Source organism: Oncorhynchus tshawytscha, linkage group LG13, assembly GCF_018296145.1.
Source record: "Oncorhynchus tshawytscha isolate Ot180627B linkage group LG13, Otsh_v2.0, whole genome shotgun sequence".
NCBI lineage: Eukaryota > Metazoa > Chordata > Actinopteri > Salmoniformes > Salmonidae > Oncorhynchus > Oncorhynchus tshawytscha.
In genome coordinates, this window is record NC_056441.1 from 78,520,772 (window position 1) to 78,548,665 (window position 27,894).

Here is a 27,894-nt window from a genome sequence, read left to right on the forward strand (position 1 = left end):
ACACACTTCAGCGCAGACGCAGACACACACACACACACTTCAGCGCAGACATCTGTCCATAGGAGTGAGTACGTGGATGTGACATGGAAAGCATGTGAAGAGGTAACACCTGGCACCAGCTGGTGTTGTTAAAAGGCACCCATCCTGGCAGCAGGAACGGCTAAAGACAGAGGAGATGACCCCTCTCCCCAGCTCCCCGGGAGAGCACAGGAGACATTGCCAGCCTGTCGACCCAGTCACACTGAGTCACCCCGTCTTGCATGTTCTCTTCCTTCCCCTGCTTCCATTACAGGGCTCACATAGGAGACATGTTGGCCTGTCCACCCACTCAGTCAGTCTCTATGCTCCAATTCACTGTTACAGTAACAAGTGTTTAACAGGAGGGTACCAGGCATCTCAATGTCAATGCTTTGGTTTGCTGTGGTATAACTGTAGACGAAAGTCCATAACCCCAAGGTAACAAACTACAAAACAGCAACAATACAAAAACTGCATGCACTAGTACGCATGAGATATTGCAATGCCTCTGACAAAAACAACACACACTAGAGGTCGACTGATTAATCGGAATGGCTGATTAATTAGGGCCGATTTCAAGTTGTTTTCATAACAATCGGGAAATCGGTATTTTTGGACGCGGATTTTTTAATATTTTTTAAATACCTTTATTTAACTAGTCCAACGCAATAACGACCTGCCTCTCTCGTTGCACTCCACAAGGAGACTGCCTGTTACGTGAATGCAGTAAGCCAAGGTAAGTTGCTAGCTAGCATTAAACTTATCTTATAAAAAACAATCAATCATAATCACTAGTGAACTACACATGGTTGATGATATTACTAGATATTATCTAGCGTGTCCTGCGTTGCATATAATCTGATTGAGCATAGGAGCATACAAGTATCTAAGTATCTGACTGAGCGGTGGTAGGCAGAAGCAGGTGCGTAAACATTCATTCAAACAGCACTTTCATGCGTTTTGCCAGCAGCTCTTCATTGTGCTTCAAGCATTGCACGGTTTATGACTTCAAGCCTATCAACTCCGGATGTGTGTAACCGAAGTGAAATGGCTGGCAAGTTAGCACGCGCTAATTGTCTGTGTTGCTGGTTCGAGCCCAGGGAGGAGCGAGGAGAGGGACGGAAGCTATACTGTTACACTGGCAATACTAAAGTGTCTATAAGAACATCCAATAGTCAAAGGTTAATGAAATACAAATGGTATAGAGGGAAATAGTCCGATAATTCCTATAACTACAACCTAAAACTTCTTACCTGGGAATATTGAAGACTCATGTTAAAAGGAACCACCAGCTTTCATATGTTCTCATGTTCTGAGCAAGGAACTTAAACATTAGCTTTCTTACATAGCACATATTGCACTTTTACTTTCTTCTCCAACACTTTGTTTTTGCATTATTTAACCCAAATTGAAAATGTTTCATTATTTACTTGAGGCTAAATTGATTTTATTGATGTATTAAGTTAAAATAAATGTTCATTCAGTATTGTTGTAATTGTCATTATTACAAATACATTAATAAATCGGCATCAGCTTTATTGGTCCTCCAATAATCGGTATCGGTATTGAAAAATCATAATCGGTCGACCTCTAACATACATACATCTAATTGGCACATCAAATTATTGTGCTTTATAAGACAGTCACTAGGTGTTTCAGAGAGTTGCAGCCTCATCTGAATGTCCCACAGCAGGGGGTGAGATAGATTTAAACACAGACGAAATGCCAGAGATGTTTTACTATCACAGTAAATGAACAGGGAGGGCATTACTAACCCCTGTTCCCAACTGGCAGGATGTGATATACAACGTTTCTGTCTAGGGAGAGGGGGACGTGAAGAGGCATAACATGACTCTGTACCAGGGCTGCTCTCAGCTCTCGCTAGCAAGGCTATGGAACACACACAGCACACCCATGCAGAATCAATGACCTGGTAGCAAGTACATCAGATGGCTAGGTTGGTGGATCAGTAGACCTACATCACAGGAGGTTGGTTGGTGGACAGGCTTGTGGCAATGGCTGGAGTGGAATAAGTAGAATGGTATCAAACATAGTTTCCAGGTGTTTGATGCCATTCCATTAGCTCAGTTCTGGACATTATTATGAGCTGTTCTCCAGTCAGCAGCCTCCTGTGGCCTACGTCAAGTACGAGTCAGCATGATTGAGCCATAGATGAACAGGAGGATGTGAAAATAATCCATCTCCATCCTGTCATCAGAAAGCATGTCAGTGCTAATGGCAGAAATTACAAGGCAAGAAACTAGTGTTCTACAAATGTTCATACTGTTTCTGTACCATACCGGGATACGGCGTTACCAGAAGTGCATACAAAAGGCACTATTTCAAATTTATATTGCAAATAAGAAACAGTGACACACAAAATTATTTAGGCAACAGAGATCTTGATCCTGGAGGGGATTGAATCTCTGCTGTAAACAAGAAGCTTGATCTTGACAGCTAGAAAGTTAGCAAACCAAATGCATAGCTGAAGCTGGATATAATTGGACATATCTGAGATTTCTTATAGTTATACTTAACTTCTTGTTATAACCAGTGGAGTAGAACTTTTATTTTTTAAAGGTATTGAAAATCATGCCATCTGGATTTCTAAAATATCGTGGTTTACGGTTTATCACCCAAGCCTAGACTGCAGCATAAAGAAGGGGAGGACAGCCAGGCAGTCTGTCTGCCAGGGGAAAGCGTTTCACCCTCCTGGCAAAGGGGAAAGCGTTTCACCCTCCTGGCAAAGGGGAAAGCGTTTCACCCTCCTGGCAAAGGGGAAAGCGTTTCACCCTCCTGGCAAAGGGGAAAGCGTTTCACCCTCCTGGCAAAGGGGATAGCGTTTCACCCTCCTGGCAAAGGGGAAAGCGTTTCACCCTCCTGGCAAAGGGGAAAGCGTTTCACCTTCCTGGCTTGTCCCCATGCCCTGGAATGGAGAATGAGCCTGTTGGTCTGTATTCAACAGCCACACTACACCATGCTGCAAGACATACTTTCCACTCCCCTGTCACGATACAGAAACACCCCACCAAAGCAGCTGTGCGGGGTACAATAATACTAGTGACCAGGACAGAAGCCAGAGAGAGAGGGCCACGGAAGAGTAAGGGGAGTTTAGGTAAACTTCCACTAGATCCCAAATGTTAGAAACCAAAGACTTCAGTTTCTCTCAAGCATATGCTAGCTCAGATTTCAAAAGCTGTTCGCGGAATAATCATAAAGAAAAATCATTTCCTTGGACAGGTGACAACAAGTTCCCCTCGTTATCAGCTGTGAGGCTTAGTTCAGAGGATGTTCATTGCTGTTCCATAGAGATCACTTCCACTCTGTGCGGACAGGATCTTTTTGTCCTGCACTAAAAGTTGACCCAAGGAAGAGTAGCCGCTAAATTGGGGATCCTAATAAATACTACATCTATAGAATGAGGAACTCAACTGATGGTCTCAGAACAGTTAAACCTACACCTTCTGTTTCCGTTGGATTATGGATTGGCCTTTCAACATGACAAACTTGAAAAAGCTGCTAATTCTTGACTAAATGGACACTGACTGTCCCCAAATTCCCACCACAACGTCAAGCCACCACGACATCAAGTAGGAGACATTTTATTATGAGAACAACAAACCAATGATTAATCTGCTAATGAAGCAGGCCTAATAGAGAGAGCCTAGATTAGTACCAAAAACAACATAGCATGGAACTGGCTGATACTATGAAACACCAGCAGATAAATGAGGCTCCATTAAAATTCTAGAATGACATAATTCAGTCACTACTTCTATGGGCTTACATTGGCCTACTTCCTTCTGCTACAGTGGCTGAAGTGAAAGACAAACTCACTTCTTCTGCAGATCATGCAGGCTCTGCTCAGCCCTCTGTAGTCCATCCAGGTCTGTCATCATCTTCTTCATGTGGTCCTTGGAGTAACGGTTCTGGATGTAGGCGAACCAGCAGCCTCCAATGCCGATCACTATGGACACCACCAGTATGAAGTCCTTCAGGTGGTTATGTCTATTCACTGGGGAGAGAGGAAAGTGTTCGGTTAAATGGATACTTCAGGATTTTGGCAAAGAAGCCCTTTAATTTACTTACCCTAGCATTAGCGCAATGCCTGGAAGTCTAAGGTAACTGTTAGCATTGGCTCGTGAAACTACCTCCATCTTCCTTCATACTGGATGCAGACAAACAGACCATTTGATCTGACTCTGGTTAAGTAGATAAAGGGCTTCATTGCCTAAATTGCATCCCTTTAAAGAATAGCACACATTGTATGGCGGCAACGTTTTCAGATTGTCCCTTCATCCAGAGAACTCAATAGTGGTGAACTGATGATGTGAAAATGTGAAACTGAACGAATTCAAGTCATGATACTGTACTGTAGCGAGGTCTGTCCAATAGTAGTGTGTGTGTGTGTGTGTGTGTGGGGGGGGCACCAGGCCAAAAGAACCAGATAAAAGGCAGATTAACACACTATTTCAGTCTGCTAAAAGATGCTGAGGAACACGTTGAGAACACGTTGAGAACACAAGGACATGGGAGTTTACATTTACATAAGGCAACGAATCAAACCCCCAGTCCTGACAGCCACCGTCTCACCCTTCCTGTCCTCTGAGGGATTGACTCGGTCCGGGAAAGAGAGGTGTGAATGTACTCTGTCATAATGTTGCCATCCTAAGGGATCCAGAACAGTCCCATTCCTCAGTCACCGACAGCACGCCAGCCAGGCAGGCAGCAACTAACCCTCGTGTAAAATTAGCCACAACGCCTTAGACACGATCCATCATCCTTAAAGCACAGAGAGACAAAGGATTACAATGCCCATTCTCTTAAAGCTGTGAGCCACCGTAGGGCCTGGAAAGGGATAAGATCTACACAAACACATAGCATAACCTATTAGCAAACACAGCGCTTATTTCCTGGAGTGAAACAAAAGAGGACGTGGAGTGTCAGCTAAAGTCTGGGCCTGGCATCCCTCTCTATACAGGCTCAGAGGGCGTGCCAACTTACAAACAAGCCTTACACACTAAGCTCTCTCTGCTGGCTGTTACTGACATGGAACAAAGACCTCCCTCCATCTCGTAGAAAAACCACATCCCCCTGACACAAGGCTCCCTTTAATGTCACCGACATAGGGTAATGTGCTCATCATTAGGCAAACAATATTTACTTGCCCTCAGTCATGAATCAAGAGCTCTGTGTGGGCTCTTGTAGCCTTGCCTACACAATTCAGTACAAACACAGTTGGTCATTGACAGTGGAACTTGGCCGGATAGTGGTGAATGACTAGACTGGTGTCGGGCCAAAGATACAGCAACCAGGAAAAGCATACGAGGGGGAACTAGCTGGGCTATACAGTTCTAGGGCAGGCGTCCCCAAATACAGTCAGCTGTGGACATTTCTTTCAGCGGATTATCGGGGGCGGAAGATAGTTATAAATCATTTGTACACTGCAAATGGACCGCAACAAACCCAAACAGATATGGTATTTGACAAAAACAGAATCATTTTAACGTTGACTACATTGGGATATCATCACATAAGCCTCTATTTAGGCGTGGGAATAATTGGGAACAGATTGTAAATTAAAAATCACTTTGAGCTGATTTCCTTTTGATTTTAAAGTTATGTCCAACAAACATTTGTTTATTTTTTGATTTACTGAGAGAAATTGGAGGCAAAATAAAAATCACTTGTGGGAAAAATTTGTCCCGCGGTCTGCCTATATGGGAACAATGTACTAGGGCTTCCTATAGTAGCAGTACAGCAGAGCTGTGTGTCTCTGGTCTGACAGAAGAGAGATAGCAGGGTTCATAATATTATTAATGATCTAATATACACTACATGACCAAAAGTATGTGGACACCAGCTCGTCAAACATCTCATTCCAAAATCATGGGCATTAATATGGAGTTGGTCAGCACTTTTCTGTGAAGGCTTTCCACTATATGTTGGAATACCAATTCAGCCACAAGAGCAGTAGTGAGGTCCGGCACCGATGTTGGGCGATTAAGCCTGGCTCGCAGTCGGGGGTTCCAATTCATCCCAAAGGTGGGGTTGAGGTCAGGGCTCTGTGTAGGCCAGTCAAGTTCTTCCACACCAATCTCAACAAACCATTTCTGTATGATCCCCATTTTGTGCACACGGGCACTTTCATGCTGAAACAGGAAAGAGCCTTCCCCAAACTGTTGACAAAGTTGGGAGCACAGAATTGTCCAGAATGTAATTGTATGCTGTAGCGTTAAGATTTCCCTTCACTGGAACGAAAGTTCCAATCCTGAACCATGAAAAACAGCACCAGACCATGATTCCTCATCCACCGAACTTGACTGTTAGCACTATGCATTCAGGCAGGTAGCGTTATCCTGGCATCCGCCAAAATGTAATGTAAGATATGTAAACATTATTAAAGTGGAAGATTCTGGAGCGGTACCTGAGACCGCGTTTTCCATCAACACCAAATGATGGAATGTTGTCGCATCCCTCCAATAGAGTTCCAGACAATCTACGCCAAGGCACATTGAAGCTGTTCTGGTGGCCCAACACCCTATTAAGACACTGTTGGTGTTTCCTTTATTTTGGTAGTTACAGTGCCTTCAGAAAGTATTCAGACCCATTGACTTTTCCACATTTTTTTATGTTACAGCCTTATTCTAAAAAGGATTACATTTTATTTTTTCCTTCAACAATCTACACACATTACCCCATAATGACAACACAAAAACAGGATTTTTGAAATATGACAATTACAATAATATTCAGACCCTTTACTCAGTACTTTGTTGAAGCACCTTTGGCAGAAATTAGTCTCGAGTCTTCTTGGTTGTGACACTACAAGCTTGGCACACCTGTATTTTGAATTTCTTCTTTGCAGATCCTCTCAAGCTCTGTCAGGTTGGATGGGGAGCTTTGCTGTACAGCTATTTTCAGGTCTCTCCAGAGATGTTCGATCAGGTTCAAGTCCGGGCTCTGGCTGGGCCACTCAAGGACATTCAGAGACTTGTCTCAAAGCCATTCCTGTGTTGTCTTGGCTGTGTGCTTAGGGTTGTTGTCCTGTTGGAAGATGAACCTTTACCCCGGTCTGAGGTCCTGAGCGCTCTGGAGAATCAAGGATCCCTTTGTACTTTGCTCTGTTCATCTTTCCCTCAATCCTGACTAGTCTCCCAGTCCCTGCCACTGAAAAGCATCCCCACAGCAATATGCTACCATCACCATGCTTCACCGTAGGGGTGGTGCCAGGTTTCCTTCAGACGTGACGCTTGGAATTAATGTCAAAGAGTTCAATCCTGGTTTCATCAGACCAGATAATCTTGTTTCTCATGGTCTGAGAGACTTTAGGTGCTTTACGACAAACTCCAAGCGGGCTGTCATGAGACTTTTACTGAGGAGTGGCTTCCATCTGGCCACTCTACCACAAAGGCCTGATTGGTGGAGTGCTGCAGAGATGGGAGAACCTTCCAGAAGGACTACCATCTCCACAGAGGAACTCCGGAGCTCTGTCAGAGTTACCATCGGGTTCTTGGTCAACTCCCTGACCAACACCCTTCTCCCCTGATTGCTCAGTTTGACCAGGCAGCCAACTCTAGGAAGAGTCTTAGAAGTTCCAAACTTCTTCCATTTTAGAATGATGGAGGCCACTGTGTTCTTAGGGACCTTTAATGCTGCAGACATTTTTTGGTACCCTTCTCCAGATCTGTGCTTCAACACAATCCTGTCTCGGAGCTCTATGGACAATTCCTTCAACCTCATGGCTTGGTTTTTGCTCTGAGGTGCACTGTCAACTTTGGGACCTTATTTGCAGCCCCATAACCTGATCAACTTTGCAGCCCCAGAATGTGAGCCATCAGGTTCTCCCACTCTGGTACGATTCCCAGACAGGTGTGTGCCTTTCCAAGTCATGTCCAATTAATTGAATTTACCACATGTGGACTCCAATCAAGTTGTAGAAACATTTCAATGATGATCAATGGAAACAGGATGCACCTGAGCTCAATTTCAAGTCTCATAGCAAAGGGTTTGAATACTTATTAGAATTTGATTTTACATTTTAATACATTTGCTAAAATGTATAAAATCCCGTTTTCACTTTGTCATTATAGGGTATTGTATGTAGATTGCTGAGGATTGTATTTATTTAATACATTTTAGAATAAGGCTGTACCGTAACAATATGTGGAAAAAGTCAAGGGGACTGAATACTTTCCAAAGACATTGTGCATGTCGGTCTTTTCCTCCAACACATTCCATTAGCCTCTTATTTCTCTGAAAACAGGTCGCTGATTAGCAGGAATGTTGCCTAGAAAGTCCAAAGTGACATGTTTAACTGACCATTAGACTGGGAATGACTTGGCTCAAACCGGTCTTTTTCTTTTATTCTTCAAGTGAACACTCCAGTTGCATGTAATAAGTCGTAAACAGGGCTGGGGAATGGGTCCCCTTTGGTAAATGTGTCAGCCATTAAGACAAGACAAGGAGTAATGTCCATTTCTGATGGGCCCATTGTGAAAGGTGTCTTAAAATGCTGCTGCTGTGCAGACAGTCTGTCATGTCCAGACGACCCCCTCTCTTCCTCCAGCGGAGACTCTTCCCCAAACAAACACAATGACACATTCCAGACAGACTTCTAACTCACCCTTATCCTGATGCTGCTGCAACCTTCTTATAAAACAAGCCCAATTCTCCTTTATTTCTCCCCCCCCCCTTTCTCTAGTATGGAGAGCAGAGCAGACAGAACTTCAAGGCCATAGGAAGCCCAAGGCGACATTAATATTCTGGTTTCCTTACATAACCTGATCACGGATTCATGTTCTACAGTCAAAAATGAACATTTCTTCGATTTTTCACAGACCTGAAAAGTGCCTGATGTGGTTTAAACATTGTTGTGCACTTAAAAGAACACAATTTGATGTTCTATTTATAAAAAGTGTGATTTTGAGAGTGAGAACCACAAACGGAATTAGAATATTGTAAGATTTTAGAGAGCCACCACCACCACACTCTACACAATGTCTGTGGTGCTGGCCCAGAATGTGAGCCATCAGGTTCTCCCTCTCTGGTACGATTCCCAGGAACCCTCTTGTCTGATGGTGACATTACATCAGCAGTTTCTCTCAAGCCCCAGCCTCACTGACAGGGTATGACCAACAGAATGCCATACATTTACAGAAGGAAAACCATGGGGAAAACAGGTGCATCTACAGGACCAACCACTGATACAGCAGGAGCCTCTGGGGACTAAAGATTCATGCTGCAACAGGCTGAAATATGTAACTGAGATCGCTGTCAGGAACCTAGTCCTGTGTTTTTGCTGTTTATCCAAGCCCAGGGTTGCTGTGGGAATGACTGATCATGCTCCACATAAATACAACTGACATGTTCTGTTTCCTATCAGATATTTTAACTCCATAACTAGTAGGACTTAGTGCCAGGTTGGGACATGCACCTTGTTAACGCAAGTGTGCACCAGTAAGAGACCGTTGTTTGGTTAGCCAGGTTCCTATAGCACTCATGTGATTGCAGAATTTGCTAAACAAATGGCCACTGGATTGATGAAAATAATCATTCTGCCAGTTAGGCATTGGCTACTATGTAGTTAACATTTTATTGAGAAGGCTTCTGGGAAAGCCTTTCCATCTCTACTAGAAGGTTATCATTAGCATCATCACTAACTCCTACACTGTGTAGACATACACGCGCATGTCACGGACAAACAGGCATACCTGTGCTGTTTCAAAATGTTGCAGGAAAATACAAATCACTGATTCATTTTGTTAATATCTGATGAGGAACTTGGGAAAATGTAGGACTTTTCTAATAAGTTCCATACATTGGAATTGATTCCTACTACATTCAGTACATTTAATAATTGTTGAACTCCATTTAAATCTCTGTATTCCATGATTCCATTCGCAACACAGATTTTAGAGAGTTTTGGTGTGTTTGTCTCAGTGGGCCAGAGAGGTGTGATTTTATAGGGCCCTATAGGTGTGGTGCGTTTGTCTCAGTGCGCCAGAGAGGTGTGTCTAGAATACAGAGTAGCTCAGCCTGAGCATCAACTCACCTCTTTTATAGTACTGCTCTCTCTGCTGAGGCTGGAACAGGCTGGCTTTTGGTATGGCACACAGAGCACCACAAATTATAGCCTTCCTAAACAGGGCTTCACTTCCTTTACGGGAAAGCATGGTGGTTTCTGACCTTAAAGTAGCCCCGGTGATACTCAGTTTGTTATTTATCAAAGGACATTGTAGCAGAATTGAAATGAGTCATACTGATTCACTGTATTCTGTGCTGCAGCAACAAGGCTGCCTGCAGGAAGTCCTAGACGATTACTAGCTAAACGTATAGGGGGACAAGCTTTTTGATTTTTTTTATTGTGTTTTTTTGCTCTACCTTGTTATTTTGAGTATTACATTGTTATTGATTACCACATTGCTGGGTTTAGGCCTTTCACTGTATTTGAATGTGCATGTGACATTAAAACTGGAAACTTAATAAGAAGTCATATTTTCCAGCACTGCTGCTGCTTGAGACTAATGAACACAGTTTGGAGTTGTGTTTTTAACCAACTGTCTCCAGCTGGAGAGAAACAGAGCAGACACTATTCTTACACTTATAATTACATTCACAAACAGTTGCTTCAGAATGAAATAGAAATTCTCCTTTATCGGTCTGGTTGAAAGAAACGCACTAACACTAATAGGTCACGTAATTGCAAAAAATAATAATCCACTTACTGAGTGGGGCGCCGAACAGCACAGTGTCCAAGGCCTTGAGCTGCAGCTTCTGAACATGGCTTCGATCCAGCATTTTCAGAATGGACACCGTCAGAGTGGCGTTCTTCACAGCCAGCCTGAGGGAACAGACAGATTGAGATTATCCAGTGCAGTCACAGGAACATTGAGGAAGAGAGTGAGAATAGGAGGGTTAGTATGAAGGACGCTATGGATTAATTTACCTGGGCATGACAGTCCCGTTGAAGTGCATCTTGCGGAAGGCGTCCACATACTGCGGCAGCTCCACGTAGATGAGCCAATTCTCCACATCGTCCACTGTCCAGTTGCACACTGCAATACAAAAACATATTACCTCTGACTGTTTCAGATGAGCCTCAGTAATCTCCATCACTAGTTGTACGCCAACTTCGAGCCAACGCCGACCCACACACAGAGAACATCTGTGATTCTGCTTTATATCTTAGGAGTGTCGCCGTGAGACGAGTGTAGCCAAAATCCCTTAGAGGAATCCTCTATCATAACACACTGTTAAATGTAGCTACACACGTTAGCCATCTCTTAATAAAAGACAGGGTAGGGGAAACAGGACTGGCAGGGAGTCAGCAGCAGTGTGGTGTGGGCACAGGCTGCCTAGTCGACTGGGTGGGTTAATGTGCTGCTGCCTAGCTAGCTAGCTGGGCTAATGTGTTGCTGCCTAGCTAGCTAGCTGGTTTAATGTGTTGCTGCCTAGCTAGCTAGCTGGGTGGGTTAATGTGTTGCTGCCTAGCTAGCTAGCTGGGTGGGTTAATGTGTTGCTGCCTAGCTAGCTAGCTGGTGTAATGCGTTGCTGCCTAGCTATCTGGTTGGGTTAACTTATGACTAGGGGCAGTATTGAGTAGCTTAATAAGGTGCCCAGAGTAAACTGTCTGCTACTCAGGACCAGTTGCTAATATATGCATAGTATATTTGGATAGAAAACACTCTGAAGTTTCTAAAACTGTTTGAATGATGTCTGTGAGTATAACAGACCTCATATGGCAGGCAAAAACCGGAGAAAAAAATCCAACCAGGAAGTGGTAAATCTGAAGTTGGTAGTTTTTCCAATTCATTCAAATTGCACTTCCTAAGGCTTCCACTAGATGTCAACAGTCTTTAGAACCTTGTTTGAGGCTTCTACTGTGAGGTGGGGGCGAATGAGATGGGAATGAGTCAGAGGTCTGCCAGAGAGCCATGAGCTGGCCACGCGCATTCACGTGAGAGTTAGCTTTAGTTCCATTGCATTTCTGAAGACAAAGGAATTCTCTGGTTGGAACATTATTGAAGATTTGTTAAAAACATCCTAAAGATTTATTCTATATATCGTTTGACATGTTTCTACGGACTGTAACGTAACTTTTTGACTTCGTCTGGATCTAGTGATCGCACATCATGAATTTGGATTACTGGGCTAAACGTGCGTACAAAAAGGAGGTATTTGGACATAAATGGACTTAATCTAACAAAATAACCATTTATTGTGGAACTGGGATTCCTGGGAGTGCATTTTGATGATCATCAAAGGTAAGTGAATATTTATAATGCTATTTCTGACTTCTGTTGACTACACAACATGGCTTGTTTTGGTGTCCGAGCGCTGTACTCCGATTATTGCATGGTGTGCTTTTTCGGTAAAGCTTTTTTGAAATCTGACACAGCGGTTGCAATAAGGAGAAGTGTATCTATAATTCCATGCATAATAGTTGTATCTTTTAGCAATGTTTATTATGAGTATTTCTGTTAATTGATGTGGCTCTCTGCAAAATCACTGGATGTTTGGGAACTACTGAACATAATGCGCCAATGTGTACTGAGATTTTTTTTATATAAATATGAACAAAACATACATGTATTGTGTAACATGAAGTCCTATGAGTGTCATCTGATGATCTTCATCAAAGGTTAGTGATTAATTATCTCTCTATTTCTGCTTTTTGTGACTCCTCTCTTTGGCTGGAAAAATGGCTGTATTTTTCTGTGACTAGGTGCAGACCTAACATAATTGTTGTGTGCTTTCGACGTAAAGTCTTTTTGAAAATCGGACACTGTGGTGGGATTAACAAGAAGTAGATCATTAAAATAGTGTAAAATACTTGTATGTTTGGGGAATTTTAATTATGGGATTTCTGTTTTGAATTTGGCGAACAGCATTTCACTGGCTGTCATATCGATCACGTTAGCAGGATCTCAGCCCAAAGAGGTTTTAATGCGTTTCTGCCTAGCTAGCTGGCTGGGTTAAGGTGCTGCTGCCTAGCTAGGTAGCTGGGTGGGTTAAAGTGTTGCTGCCTAGCTAGCTGGGTGGATTAATGTGCTACTGCATGCTGCTGGCCTGAGCACAGAGTTTCCTGGCTCACAACCTCCGCTCTGAGCCCGACCGGAAGCTGCAATGCAGAGAGACTGAGACACAACCAAAAAGGGGATTGGGGGGGTGAAAGAGATTTGGAGAAACAGGGGAAAGAGCGGCGAGGTAGGGAGAGGGAAGGGTTGAAGGAGATTAAGCGAGCGGGAGGAAGGAGAGGTGAGGGACAAAAAGAGAAAAGAGGAGAATGTAGATGTGAAAAGCCATTAACGGTAAATGATAAACTTGACAGAGTACTGCCAGCAGGACAAGGAGGCGTAGGTGGTACGTCAGTGTGGATGGTTGCTATCTGTGTGTGTATGTTATGATGACAGGGCCACTGATCACCCTCTGCCAGGATGCTTGAGCTGCTAAGTGGTCTGCACTTTACTTGACAATGCTGACATACCAGCTAATACATTTGACTGCTGTAGCTGGGATGGTTGGGCAGCAAGAACTCTACCTTACCTACAGTCACCACACAAAACATCAAGCATTCAATCTAATTACTGAAGATAAATGTAAATACAGTGCAGTACTCTAAAACAGACAAAGCACAGGGAGTCTAGCTAACACGGTGTCAGTCAGCAGTGAGACATCAAACAAGGTGGGCTGGACCGACAGAACTCTGAGAAGAGAACACAGTGTACCGAATGAGATTCATCGTCTGAGACTCTCATATGCAAACGGATGCACTGAGTGGGGCAGCATGCCTGGAGGGGAGGCTTGTTTGTGCTGCTAGCCTGAAAAAAGCAGAGACAGAGTGGGGGGCGGAGGCAACACTACAGTGTTAGTTCCAGCACCTTCAGAACCCTTCCAAGTATTCCACAGGTCTTCCACACTGATGAACTGGTCATCTCCGTGGAAACTGTTGTGCTTGGCTTTGGGATCGTGGTAGTTCAGGTCCTCCCTTAGGAACTGGAGGTCACCGAGGTCACATAGGGGGGAGAGAAGGGAAGAGAGGTGTCAATCAAATCAGCCAGGATTATGTGGCCTGTCACTTATAGGATGATGTCAGAGCAGAGGGATCAAACCGTTTCATCCAGGCTGAGGTAGACTTAGGAGACTGCAAAGTGTTAGCTTGCTCAGAGAATAACCAACAGAGAAGCTAGCCTTGTGCGTCCCTGTGCCTGCAGTGTGCATCCGGCCTTGTAACATTATCACAGAATTCATGACAAGCAGTAGAGGAGGCTGTGTGGAACAGCCAGGAACCCCATGCTTTACTCACACTGTGAGAAGGGGCTAGAAAACACATGGTCTTTTATGTCAATGTCAATTAAGATTGAGACATTGTCTTAATAGGTGAATGTCAATAAAGATCTATAGGTTTGAGCATGCACATGTCATTTTCCACTGAAGCTTTACTGGCCTGAAAACCTGTGATTAAAGTACAAACCTATAACTCCATTGCTAACAGATGTGGACACATCATTTGATGAGGAGGAACACAAAACAGGAAATCAGGTGTTCCTCTTTCTACTCTAAACACTCAACCAATATTCCAATGTAATGAGCCTACTGTAAGTAATACCGGACACATTGAATGTCTCCAGTTCTCTTGAGCAACAGCATAGCAGTGCAGCGACAGGGCTTAGCTGACATTATGTTTTATCCATCTCTAGCCAGCCCCCGTGCTGTTATCATACTGTTTCTTTGACAATGTAGCCAAATAGCTGATGTTTTAAAAATCCTAGTATGGTGTGTCCAACATGTGTTTTTTAGTTGTGTCATGATGTTACAATTATCTTATCTTGTTTTGTTTTTAATGTAGTTCTGTCCTTGAGCTGTTCTTGTCTATTAATGTTCTGTATTATGTCATGTTTGTGTGGACCCTGCTTTCGCAACAGCTAATAGAGATCCTAATAAAATTCCAAAACATGATCATAAAAACATTATTTCTTTAAGAAGTGCCCAGGCATCAGAGCTGCTTTGGTCCGAACGCTCCACGTGTTTTGTTCAGCCTTCCAGTGTTGGCTCTGAGCCAGTACTGGTACCAGAGATATGTGCTTAATTCACAGGCTGGCTGCTTCAGGGATCATCAACCAGATCTAGTGTCTCATTCTCTAAAACTGCTCAGCCCCTGCAGAAGAAGCTGCAGAGGGAGACACCTCCGGCTACCGTACCGGCTTCTCCCAGCCTGCCCTACTACTGGTTGCAGTGCAAGAGAGAAGCCTGCTACGGGACGGTAGAGGAGGGCAGGCCACATCGGTGTCATTTTAGCAGCTCTGACCTCTGACATTTTCGTCACACGTCACATTGAGTAGGGAACCTGGTGGTATTACTCACCACGTCAGTCTGACACGTCACATTGAGTAGGGAACCTGGTGGTATTACTCACCACGTCAGTTTGACACGTCACATTGAGTATGGAACCTGGTAGTTTTACTCACCCTGTCAGTCTGACACGTCACATTGAATAGGGAACCTGGTAGTATTACTCACCCTGTCAGTCTGACACGTCACATTGAGTAGGGAACCTGGTAGTATTACTCACCCCGTCCGTCTCTGACACGTCCACATTGCCATTAGCATCATCATCCATCTGCTTGTGGATACTGCGGATCGCCTCGAAACTGAGGATGCTATTCTCATCGTGGCACCGAGGCTCATCGATGCGACAGAGTTCTGAGGGAGAAAAGACAAGTTCAACCTGAGTCAGAGCTCGGACTGACGTTTGACAGCAGTTGTACAGGGCTCCCAACAACACCTGATATTTTCTCAATCATAGTAGGCTTGGGCGGTAAACAGTTTGGGGTGCCCTAAAGCTATGCCACTGCTTATAAAAATTAAGTTTACTATCCAAGATGTGCAAAATAAATAATCTCCAACTCAGGGCTCCAGTTATGCATTTGATTTGCTAACTTGCTAGCTAAGCCCTAGCGTTCAAGTCAAGCTTCTTGGTTACAGCAGAGACAATCAACCCTCCTGGATCAAGATCCTTGCTGCCTAAATTAGTTGTGTGCGTCAAAACAAAAATACATAGTTATTTTTGGGGGGGAAATAAGCAGTGCCCCATGTGTACTGCCGGTAATACCGTTTCCCCAGGATGGTAGGGGAACGGTTTGAAGATATGAACATCTGGATAGAGCCCAACCCTACATCATACAGAAGGACTAGTGACTATCGACCTGTAACACACCACAGCTTATGGGTAGGCCAACAGCCAAAACTCTGTCCACCTTGAAACCATCCCGAGCCATTTGTTCAAATCCCCATAGTAACCTGGGAGCGTTGCTGCTCACAGCAGAAAAGCATAGGGATGCTAAATTTAGCTGAGCGTTAACTAAACCTAGCAAGAGGCTATTTATAACCAGGCTGTGTCCAGCTGTATGGTTACATTGGAGAATGGTGGGGATGGTAGGAGTTTGCTTTCTTTTCAACAGTGTAAGCAGAGTGTTGCCTACACTCAATGTGACAAGGGTGCTGATATGTCATCAATCCCAGTGCAACACGTGTGTAGGGAAGTAGAGTTCCAGTGAGGGAAAAGGCAATGACCAGGGGGACCTATGAGGGCAAAACATACAAATCATGATGATTTACTAGGCTGACGTCATTTTCCTTTCCATAGCCTACTAGAAGGCCTATGAAACTAAGTGTCCTTTAATATAGAGCACGTGGAAAAATTCTATACAAATTTGATTCTATACATGACTTGTGAAAGTGCAAAAAATGACCCTCGTCATGTTTTTCTGACTACTAGAAAGATTTTTACACACTTAACCCCAACATTTCTTCAAGTTTTAACCCTCATTGTAAAGGACAAGTTATGTTTTTGGTTTGAGAAATAATAATCTTCAGAAACAACTTTGTCATGTGAATAGTGATTTAGTCCGTCCCTCATTAAAGGTCAACCCTGTAACTTGAACTGAACTTGTTTTAATATGGTGAAACAAGGCCTATTACTTTTTAAATAATTTTTCAAAAGAAACAATGAACATCTAACATACAAATAACAGTGTTATTTGAGCTGGTTCTACTCTTTCTCCATTTTCTGGTGGAAAACAACTTGTAGAGCATAACACGTAAACCCTGTTACCAAAAACAACTCAGTTGTTTGAAAGTTGTATAAAATGATGTTACATGCTGGGAGTATCTCGGTGTAGTCATGGTTATGAAATTGTTGTGTTGCATCTAAGCCTGCAGTTTCCCCCTCTCCTGGGGGATTAAAACCCCTCAGCAGATCACAGATAAGGCCTTGCTTCAAGTCACAGGAAAGCCTTGTTTGGCCTGAGCTGCTGTCTGCAGACATTCTGGGCTGTGTGCAGGAGCATGACCAAGGCTGCCTCTAAGCCACAGAGATTTTCAGTGTAGCCAAGTGTCATTTCAGAAAGCTTCAATCTTCTAAGTTAAGTTCACAATCTCAGGTCAAAAGAATGTACCTTCTATCTCTTCGAGCTGACAAGGTACAAATCTGTCGTTCTGCCCCTGAACAGGCAGTTACCCACTGTTCCTAGGCCGTCATTGAAAATAAGAATTTGTTCTTAACTGACTTGCCTGGTTAAATAAAGGTAACATAAAAATAAAATGTAGTCTACATGATGAAACAGCAGGATAAAACATTTTTAAAAGCAGGCAAAATGGCTGAAAGAAGTCATAGCATAGTCCCTAAATGGGGAAAAGCTTACCAGATAGATCAAAGCTAAGAGTCTGCTAAATATTCCTGTTTTTATGACGGTGGGTTATCCTGCCCAGAAACCAGCCCAAAACAGAAATTAAATATAGCATGGCCTAGATTAGTACAATGTCTTCAGTTCTCACTAAGAAACGTGTTATCAGGTTGATTCCTGTGTGGTGCAATCTATCATGAGGAAGCACACAACAAGTGTGTATGTGTGTGTTTATTTCCAGCTTGCTCTCCCATTTGCTGCACGAGGCAACTCGTAGTATTACAATACTAGGCAAGACCTACCCCGATTGGCCCATGCAGAGTGCAAGTTATAGGCATGAATCAGCACAGCACAAGGCAGGCAGGGGCTTCTCTGGCATGGAATACTGCTGCAGATTTATTTATGACAAAGACTTCATTAAGGCAGCAAGGGCTGAACAGAAAATGGCAACAAAGGCAGAAAAGTGAAGCTGTGGAATTGCACTCTATCAAGCAGCAGGCAACTACAGAAAAGGTGTCAATTGTTAAACTTGTTTGGAACCACAAAAGTCACCATACCCGACCGGTCAAGATCTAGAGCCAGTCAGCCACAGAGGCTATGACAGTTGGCCATTGTGGAATCAATTCTAAAATACTCAGGCATATCAACAACCACCACCACAGCTGACACATCCTCACCTAAAGACTCATACATTCCCCATTGTGTGTGTGCCTGTTCATGTTTATTTGTTAAAGCGCCCAGTTTTGCAGTCATTTTTCACATCCTGCCAGTCAAACGTATATTCTGCTACAGTTGTGTGTAATTATGTGAGGAATGTGTCGAGTCAGGATTGGCTAATAAGATAATTGTAGCCACTCCCACCTATTTAAGTTGATTGAATACAGGTATATGTGGTTATGAGAGGCAGTGAGAGTAGTTGAACGAAAGAATAGAGAACATGTTATGCTCTTACCTTTTCATCCTGATTTTAACCATAGACGTATACAACAATCTATTTTTCAAATAAATGCTCAATTTTGGAGTAAAACTGTTCCTGACTTCAAGAAGCCTTTCTGTGCAGGAGGGAACGGCCAACTTGGTTGCACACCCTCCCACTCTACTGGGAACTCCAACAACAAAATACATTTATGAATAAAAGTGTATGTTGGCTACAACAAGCTGCTAATCCATCAACTGACGTTCTGTCAGGTTGTCCATAGCTGCTTGTTAAGACATGTAATCATTCTGACTGTAAAGCCTTCTCTTCAACACATACAGGCAGCAGCATATGCCACAAAAATGTGCCACTGCACTGCAGCAGAAAGTGGGGTGGAGCATTTCTGATCAAAAGCAGTATTTCCTCTGCCATAATGAGGCTCTACAGCTGCAATGGAAGTCAGCGAATCTCAAACATCTATAGTGGCAGCTTGACTTTAAAGTCACACCCCTATTGGTCCCCATTTCAGGTGCAATGAGTAGCCTATCTGAGCAATCTTGTGCCAGCGTACAGCTTTTAGCAAACCGAGTAACCGAAGCTAATAGACCTACTACTTAGACAATAACAATGCAGCTCTAAATGAAAGCCTCCTGGCTAATATGGCTCCACCAAATAACAAACCCTTTTCAAGTCAACCTGTTCTTTAATTCAACAATCAAACAGCATAAATCCTGCTGGGGACTCCAAATCAACCCACGTAAGCCAGTGTGCTGAACACAGCTAGCCTACTAGATAAAAGGTTAAAAGGTCTAAAACCCAAGGGTGTGGTGGTGCTGGTTGAAAAGTAACTTTTTGGGCTGTTTTCTGTGCATTTGAAAATACCAGAGTGTCTACATTCCAGAACTGCAGCCCAGGACTTCAGCAAACACATCTATATTGTAAAATAATGATGTTTATCATCACCTGCAGCTCTCACACACACACTCTTCCTCATTTGGTTAGCAAACAAGATGGATATTACATATTTACATACGAGACTACCTTTTCAAAGAGGCTTAAGTTATCTAACCCTGTGTATTCACTTGTAGAAGACTAAACACACACTTGCCCTCTGCACCACTCCACTGGTGTAATGACTGCTTCCATCCTGACTCCAGGATGCCCAACCAGGCTTACTGTAGCTGGCAGTAGTCTGTAGTAGTCAACCCTCTCCAGGCCCCGAGTCTCTTCATCACACAAATGCCACAAGCTAGTTAAACTGTTTCTGAGCACAGACAATAGCCTACACATTATATGTGTGGGTAGCTAGGCCACATTCACTCAATGTCTCACCACCAACAGGTCCAGCACACCACTACAACAGTCTTCAATGTTTTACCACAAATACAATCTTTATTGGAGATTGGTGACTGACAGCCAACATGTATCACTTCATGACTGGGCCTGTCCAATTCAGCTGAAGCCTTTACACAGTCTGGCCTCATTGCATGACGTCAAATCAAAAAACCTCTCAAGTAGAGGCACAATTACTGTAAGTGGTATAGAATAGGCTAACTTTCATGGCAGAGAGTAGTCTTTTAAGCTATTGTTATTCATTTCTAAATGTCTCCATTTTTTAAGAATAGGCCTACAATAGTTAGGGGCCCCTTGGACAGGATGCATAGCACTACATGATAAATTACAAATGCCACAAGTTCAACATCAACAATGTTCATGTGCAATCATAGGAGCCCTGTATAAACAGTGCTGATAAAATTATGGGCAGGCACCCAGTTCACCCACAGCTGTATAAATACGATATGACTTATTATACATACCCACCCAAACTGGAACAAGAGGAGACTGGTTTGGTCTCAAACTAACAATGAATAGGCTAGGTCTAGCGTACTACTGTAGCCGACGTGAGGCTTAGACACCTATATGATGTTCCTTACATTTTGTTCCTTACAAGTCCCAAACATCTTCAGTGTCACATTGTTTAGTTTACATAACTTATGACAATAGTGTCACACATTCCGTTTTGGAATTCTATTGAATGCTGTGGCAAAACTAGTGACGATAACTAAAAATACATTTTGACTGACTTGTCAAATCGACAAGAAAAAAAACACTACCAAGATGCCAGACTCCCTGACTTGACTGTGTGCCATGATCACCCGAGGACAGAGCTTAATGGAGAATGCATACCCTAACTATTCTCAGCATGGCTGCATTTAGAGCTGGCACAATTTCTAAATACAAAAAAAATGGCACTGGAGATTCTAGTGCACTGATAATGCAACAAAAGTTTACAAGTTACCAATTTGGATTACTTTGTGTATGGAGTATTGTATGAACACACACTTGCAGGCATGTCATAATGTTTGGACATTTCTCAATGATATTTACATACCTGACACACCATTATCAATATGATGGTGGTCTGAGCTGGCTTGGACCCTCCAACTTTTGCTCAGGAGGCATAAGCATGCAATCCACAAGGTCAACGATTTGCTGAAATCCATAATGGAGGTTTGCTAGGAAGAGGGTGGAGAAGAAATGTTTTAGTGACATCTCACATGAATGTATAACGTTAGATACTGTACTAGCCTAGTGATTTAACTATGACTGAACTTCAGATTTCAAACCAATGACTTTAAATTATTATTACAATCTAAAAGAATTAACTAAAAATTGTCAAATGAGATCACATCGGAAACTTTACAAGCAAACTATCATCGGACAAGGAGGATTGGTAGCCCATATCTGGGACATTAACTTGGCTAGTTACTCAGTATAGAAGTCACATAGGCAGGTAGAGCCTGTACTACAGCCCCTAACAAAAATCAGTGGTTGACTCATGCTAAACATTATCATGACCATAATACTACTAGCAAACAATTAACATGTTTAGCTATTTCAATAAAATCATTACAAGACAATATTAGCTGGATATGGTTCACAAGCAATCATAGCTAACGCGTTAACAGCTGATTAACAATAACAAATGGCTGGCTAACCAACCTTATCAAAACATAAGTGAGTTTGACAGCCAGGCCTGAATAGCGTTCATAATCGGGTCAGTTGTTCCATGATTTTCTAGGTAGGCAGGAAATTGTAGTTTTTTACCTTTCAATACTTTTGCATTTGATGCTCTTATTACAACTCTCGTGGTTACAGTAGAATCAAAGGCACGTCATCAATCGTAGGTCCAAACTGCAAAGAGAAACCCCTCTGTACTCCATGGATAAAGAACTAAATTAGCTGCATATGATTTTCCGCTCTGTTTAGTCCGCTAATGGCAATCCAAGGCAAGGGCCGAGGTGGTCGAATAACACAGACACTAGGATAAAGATAACTAAGTAACGTAATGGTTCCGGTCCCGTCTTCAGCTAGCTCACCAATCCACTAGCACAGCAGACTTCAGATCATTGTCAGCAGCTAATCATAGCACACAAGCTATACACAATGACAGAACGCGAGCCAATCCGTCCTCTTACGTCAATTTAGTGGATAAAATACACTCGAGTAAATAAAAAAGTACTTATGATTGATTCAAACACAGAGCGATTGTCATTGACGAACTACATGTCTGCTACAGCTGGTTTCCCCCCCCCCACCACACTCAAAAAAGCTTAAACTCCTGGCTTTGGAGCTGACTCGTTCAATTCTCTGGACTTGGTAGCTTCACCTGTGAATCAAGTAATTTTAGTGAATCACTTCCCGTCACGTGTTTTTAGTAATCCTTCAAAATAAGAGTTCCGCCCTGTAAATGGTGTAAACGAATTGTGAAGGTAAAAAAATTTATATATTTAAATATATATATATATATATAATGTATGTAAATATATATATACAATTTACATTGACACCCCTTTTTACTTAAGTAATGCATATATATATATATATATATATATATATATTGTTGTGGAAAAGTACCTAATTGTTATACTTGAGTAAAAAAAAATTTTTTATTATTATAGAAAATTACTTAAGTAAAAAGGGGTGTCAATGCAAATTGTCCGGTAGCGATTTTTATTAATAAAGCAGTCTAATGGCTTGGAGGTAGAAGCTGTTGAGGAGTCTTCTGGTCCTACACATGGCTTCAGTACCACTTGCCATGCGGTAGCAGAGAAAACATTTAAGTAGTACTTTAAAGTAATTTTACTTAAGTACTGTGTGTGTGTGCGTGTGTGTATATATATATATATATATATGTATATATATATTTATAAATATATAAGAAATGTATTCCGACCATAGTATCCTACATTTGTACCAATATCAACACGTAACCTGTTTTTATTTTTAAGGAAATCGCCTAGGCCTTATGTTGCTAGCTGTTGCTCATGCTGGCTTCAAACACATATTAGTTCGGATGTGTTTGAGGCATAGAGATAGATAGAAAACTATAGTGCCCAAAACTTTGTTTTAGCATGTGCAGCACCAGGACTTTTAATATTTTGAAGTAGTCAACTGGGTGGGACTTTCGAATGATTTAAGGAAGGATCACATTATTCCATCTGTGTCACCAGGAGGGATCAATGAATTATACTTGTGAAGAAACCATAACTGCAGCTGGCAGTATATGCCAACCTTGGCCTTATACTTGTTCAAATAAAACACTCTAGACGGCAGTGTGCACCCTTTCAGTTTGTTTGCCAACTCATAGAAGTTGTAAAATAAGAAAATGTACTACCTCAAAATGGATATGGCCTCAATGGCGGTGCCTGTGCTCCCAAAGACGCCATATAAGAACAGATACAATGATGCAATGTCTATCTAAGTCTATGGGTAGAGCAGTCATGATGAGCAGCGCATTGGATCCAACGTCACGACTACCGGAAGATCGTTTTAACGATAGTTAAATAATATATAAAGTGAATATATAAAGTGAAATAAACAATAAAAATTAACAGTAAACATTACACATACAGAAGTTTCAAAACAATAAAGACACTACAAATGTCATATTATATATATACAGTGTTTTAACAATGTACAAATGGTTAAAGGACACAAGATAAAATAAATAAGCATAAATATGGGTTGTATTTACAATGGTGTTTGTTCTTCACTGGTTGCCCTTTTCTCGTGGCAACAGGTCACAAATCTTGCTGCTGTGATGGCACACTGTGGAATTTCACCCAGTAGATATGTGAGTTTATCAAAATTGGATTTGTTTTCGAATTCTTTGTGGATCTGTGTAATCTGAGGGAAATATGTCTCTCTAATATGGTCATACATTGGGCAGGAGGTTAGGAAGTGCAGCTCAGTTTCTTCAATCTGATTGTGACATTATACTTCCACCTAAAGGTGTGTGGATGTAGGCTATTACAACATACAAACGGTGGGGCTCATCGACTCACCAGTTCCACACAACTAAGCTCAAGCATGCCACCTTGAGGCTGTGGGCTACACAACGCTAACAGTAAAACAGGAGGGGAGGCATACCATCAGGTGGGGGGGGGGTACAACTTCTGATGATCTTCATACCCCCATCAGAACAAATCTGAGCCTAACTGGGGTAGCCAGTAGGCCTTATCATGCTAAATCCCAACTGTTTATAATACAGCTGTATGATACACCTTGATCTGATAATATATCATAAGCTGATGAATGATACTTCCTCGAATTCTCAGTTTAAATGCCCAATGCAACCACATGTATATCAATATAAAATAATTTCTGGGTAACAATTAAGCACCTTACTGTAATAGTTCACCATAAAAATGTTTTAAAAACAGCTTTTTAGCAACAAAAAAATTCTCTGGAACTCTTGTCTATTAACCAATTCACAGACTGGAGATATCACCAGGCAAGTAGAAATCCCCACCCATGCAAACCTGCTGATTAGAAGGTCCTGTGTAGATTGTATTTTCAACCAGGAACTATTATCAGGAATAACACTGATAAGAAAAAATCACACGTTTGCAGTGTTAGTTTCATCAGCTGTTGTACAAGATGATACAACACACAGGAAAGACTCATTTAGACTGCAATGGGCCTCTAACGACTATGTGGTTATTCTTATTCTGTACATTTGAATGTCAAATAAGGTAATTCATTGGGTAACAATTGTATGTAAAAATGCTGTTTAATATTCTACCAGCAACGTTTATTTAAAACAATAGCTCAGGCTGTCATGGTGAGAAGACAAACTTCCTCACAGTGCTATTATTGCTCGAGCAGCTTCCTGTTCAGCGAACACTCACACTTCCTCCACTACAGCAACACTTTGCTTGACTACTTTGACGCTCTCAGACAGATTGTAGGCTACATGTTCATACAAACCCTGCCACTGAAGATAGTATGTTTGGTGAGTCTGACTTGTTTTTAACCTTTGCATGTTTTTTATGTGCTACTACTGTATAATAGATATGTAGGCTGAGAACACAATCTTACGGAAGCACTTGAGTGACGCAACATAAAGTGAGGTAGCCTACTGCTGTTATAATTTCCAAAGGCGCTATTCTATATCAAAACACTATAGGCCTACCATAGGCAAGCAAAAAAAAAAATCCACTATTGTAATACTTATTTGTGACAGTTATTTTGTGTTTCATTTAGCCTGCTCAATGTTATAACTGTCTCTAGTGATTATATTTGGCTCTTTTTCTATGAAATGATGATGATGGTGGTGAAGAACATTCACTGTAATTCATGTTGAAATATTTTCTAATTTCAGGGGTACTATTATACCCTATTTACACATAGCGCTTTTCTTAATTGTAGCCTAATAATCTAGGTGAATTATATTAGAAGAATATGTGATCAGAACGCTATGGCCTTGTTGATGGCCTACACTGTGAAATGCATCTATCATAGATATTCAGTGTATAGGCCAATGGTATGTGGTAGTGGTGATATGAATACAAAGGTTTATTGGATTTGAAATAGTATCCCCAGTCAGTGTGCAGAGCAGTACATTTCAGTGCTCCCAGTCTCAGGTCCCTGTAGGCTGGGTTGAGCTATATTCACATTTTCTCCAACATTCTCAGAGAGTAGTGGGAAGAGTCCAGCTCTGCTCTCTCACAATGAATTACAATTACTGCATGTATTTCATACTATCCAGTCTCCACCCATATTTTGTAGTTTCGTTTTCTCACTTGAATTCTTGGGGAACATAGGCCTTCTGTACTGTAACTATAAATTAAGTAGGCCCACAGATAAACATTATTTTCAAGTCGAAATGAAAGAAAATAGATCAACAAAGACGGATATGAATAGAAAGTGTCAAACAGTACTGTGATATCTAGGGTGTGAAAGTGATGTTCATATCTGATAAAGTGTCAGAGCAATTTAAACCACAAACCTTACTTTTCAACCGTTTACATTTGTTGGGCCCTAGCCAGTGTCTCTTTTGGTGTAAAGTGCATCTGAACATTGTAGCATAAAGTGCATTTCTCTCTGTGTTTCTCATGTCCAGGTGTCTGAGACAGTGAAGGGGCCAGAATGCAGAGCATCAAGTGTGTGGTGGTAGGAGACGGTGCAGTGGGGAAGACCTGCCTCCTCATCTCTTACACCACCAACGCCTTCCCCAAGGAGTACATCCCCACTGTGTTTGACAACTACAGTGCCCAGGTGACTGTGGACAGCAGGACTATTAGCCTCAACCTGTGGGACACAGCAGGCCAGGAGGAATACGACCGCCTGCGCACCCTCTCCTACCCCCAGACCAACGTGTTTGTTATCTGCTTCTCCATTGCCAGCCCCCCCTCCTTTGAGAATATCAAGCACAAGTGGCACCCAGAGGTCACCCACCACTGTCCCAATACGCCCATTCTGCTGGTGGGCACCAAGAAGGACCTGCGTAATGACCCGGAGGTGTTGAAGAAGCTAAAGGATCAGAACCAGATGACCATCACCCAACAGCAGGGCACCGCCCTGGCCAGGCAGATCCAAGCCATCAAGTACCTTGAATGCTCTGCCCTCAACCAAGATGGAATCAAAGAAGTGTTCGCTGAGGGTGTGCGAGCCTTTCTCAACCCACAACCTGTCGCCACCAAGAAACACTGTGTGCTATTATAAAGGCAGTAGGAAACCCTGTGTGCTATTATAAAGGCAGTAGGAAACCCTGTGTGCTATTATAAAGGCAGTAGGAAACCCTGTGTGCTATTATAAAGGCAGTAGGAAACCCTGTGTGCTATTGTAAAGGCAGTATGAAACCCTGTGTGCTATTGTAAAGGCAGTATGAAACCCTGTGTGCTATTATAAAGGCAGTAGGAAACCATGTGTGCTATTATAAAGGCAGTAGGAAACTCTGTGTGCTATTGTAAAGGCAGTAGGAAACCCTGTGTGCTATTATAAAGGCAGTAGAAACCCTGTGTGCTATTATAAAGGCAGTAGGAAACCCTGTGTCTGTCACGTTCGTCGTAATAATGGTTGGACCAAGCTGCAGCGCGATATGGTTTCCACATAATTTATTAAAGTGAAAAACAAAACAAATAAAGACACAAACAACGAAACGTGACCAACGAGATGCTACGTGCACTAACTCAAAACACAGAAACATAAACAATATCCCATAACCAACAGGTGGAAAAATGCCACTTAAGAATGATCCCCAATTAGAGACAAGAATGATCCAAAATTAGAGACAATTACCAGCTGCCTCTAATTAGGAATCATACACAAACGCCAACATAGAAAATGAAACCTAGAACCCCACATATAAATAATAAACTAGACTAAAACCCCTAGTCACGCCCTGACCTACTCTACCATAGAAAATGCAGGCTTTGTGTGCTATAAAGACAGTGTGCTATTATTAAGGCAGTATGAAACCCTGTGTGCTATTGTAAAGGCAGTAGAGATACTATCACAGATGCATATCCAATAGAACAATATTAATTAATTTAATTTGTGTAAACCATTGGAGTTGATTTTATTGTGAAATATGTTTTTGTTGTACTGCCATTAACAAACACTGCGATATCAAGACTTCATTAAGAAAAAAGGGGATCTTTGAGGCATTGGCTCAAGATGCATGCTTCAAAACTGACCCAATGTTAGGTAGGCGAGAAGGGCCTTGCTCAAACTTTGTCTGTCAGAATCCTTGCTTTTGTACATCCATTATTTTGCCCTCTTCCTTTAAAGCAATTGCCAATCAAAGCCTGAGACTTGATGGGAGATACATTCTCTCATGTATCTGTGTTTGAATAATTGTCAAATTTGGACATGTATGGCCTTTACAAAAATAATTAAATAATGCACGTGTAAAAAGACAATATCAGGAATTTAATTTACTGCAGTGGGTGAAAACAGGATCACACAATGTTTCTTAGTAGTCTT

The 27,894-nt window shown here is 42.1% G+C and overlaps 2 protein-coding genes across 4 annotated transcripts in view; one reads left to right on the forward strand and one right to left on the reverse strand.

Annotated features, from left to right (window-relative positions):
• stim1a (stromal interaction molecule 1a) overlaps positions 1-22,303 on the reverse strand; it is a 54,707-nt gene extending 32,404 nt beyond the window's left edge. The window contains exons 1-7 of one of the 2 annotated variants that reach the window (XM_024443245.2): positions 21,730-22,303; positions 21,014-21,137; positions 15,593-15,723; positions 13,902-14,016; positions 10,967-11,075; positions 10,746-10,861; positions 3,856-4,033 (exon numbers count right to left, since the gene is read on the reverse strand). In XM_024443245.2, coding sequence (XP_024299013.1) covers positions 3,856-4,033; positions 10,746-10,861; positions 10,967-11,075; positions 13,902-14,016; positions 15,593-15,723; positions 21,014-21,125 — 761 coding nt within the window. In that variant the 5' untranslated portion in view covers positions 21,126-21,137; positions 21,730-22,303. Of the gene's footprint in view, positions 1-3,855; positions 4,034-10,745; positions 10,862-10,966; positions 11,076-13,901; positions 14,017-15,592; positions 15,724-17,723; positions 17,745-21,013; positions 21,138-21,729 lie in introns of those variants that run through there. The other variant, XM_042296389.1, reaches the window with a different exon arrangement.
• A 2,470-nt stretch (positions 22,304-24,773) lies between these two features.
• On the forward strand, positions 24,774-27,854 carry LOC112265697 (rho-related GTP-binding protein RhoG-like). 2 transcript variants are annotated; one of them, XM_042296391.1, is made up of 3 exons: positions 24,774-24,919; positions 26,030-26,640; positions 26,672-27,854. In XM_042296391.1, the coding sequence occupies exon 2, from the start codon at positions 26,056-26,058 to the stop codon at positions 26,629-26,631; it is 576 nt and encodes a 191-aa protein (XP_042152325.1). In that variant the 5' UTR covers positions 24,774-24,919; positions 26,030-26,055; the 3' UTR covers positions 26,632-26,640; positions 26,672-27,854. The 2 variants fall into 2 exon arrangements, with proteins under 2 accessions (XP_042152325.1, XP_042152324.1); XM_042296390.1 differs by having other exon boundaries at positions 26,030-27,854.
• The last annotated feature ends 40 nt before the right edge of the window (positions 27,855-27,894 follow it).

Bases quoted from the DNA above. Each gene is read 5' to 3' on its own strand.
- LOC112265697 (XM_042296390.1), top strand. From the start codon at position 26,056: ATGCAGAGCATCAAGTGTGTGGTGGTAGGAGACGGTGCAGTGGGGAAG.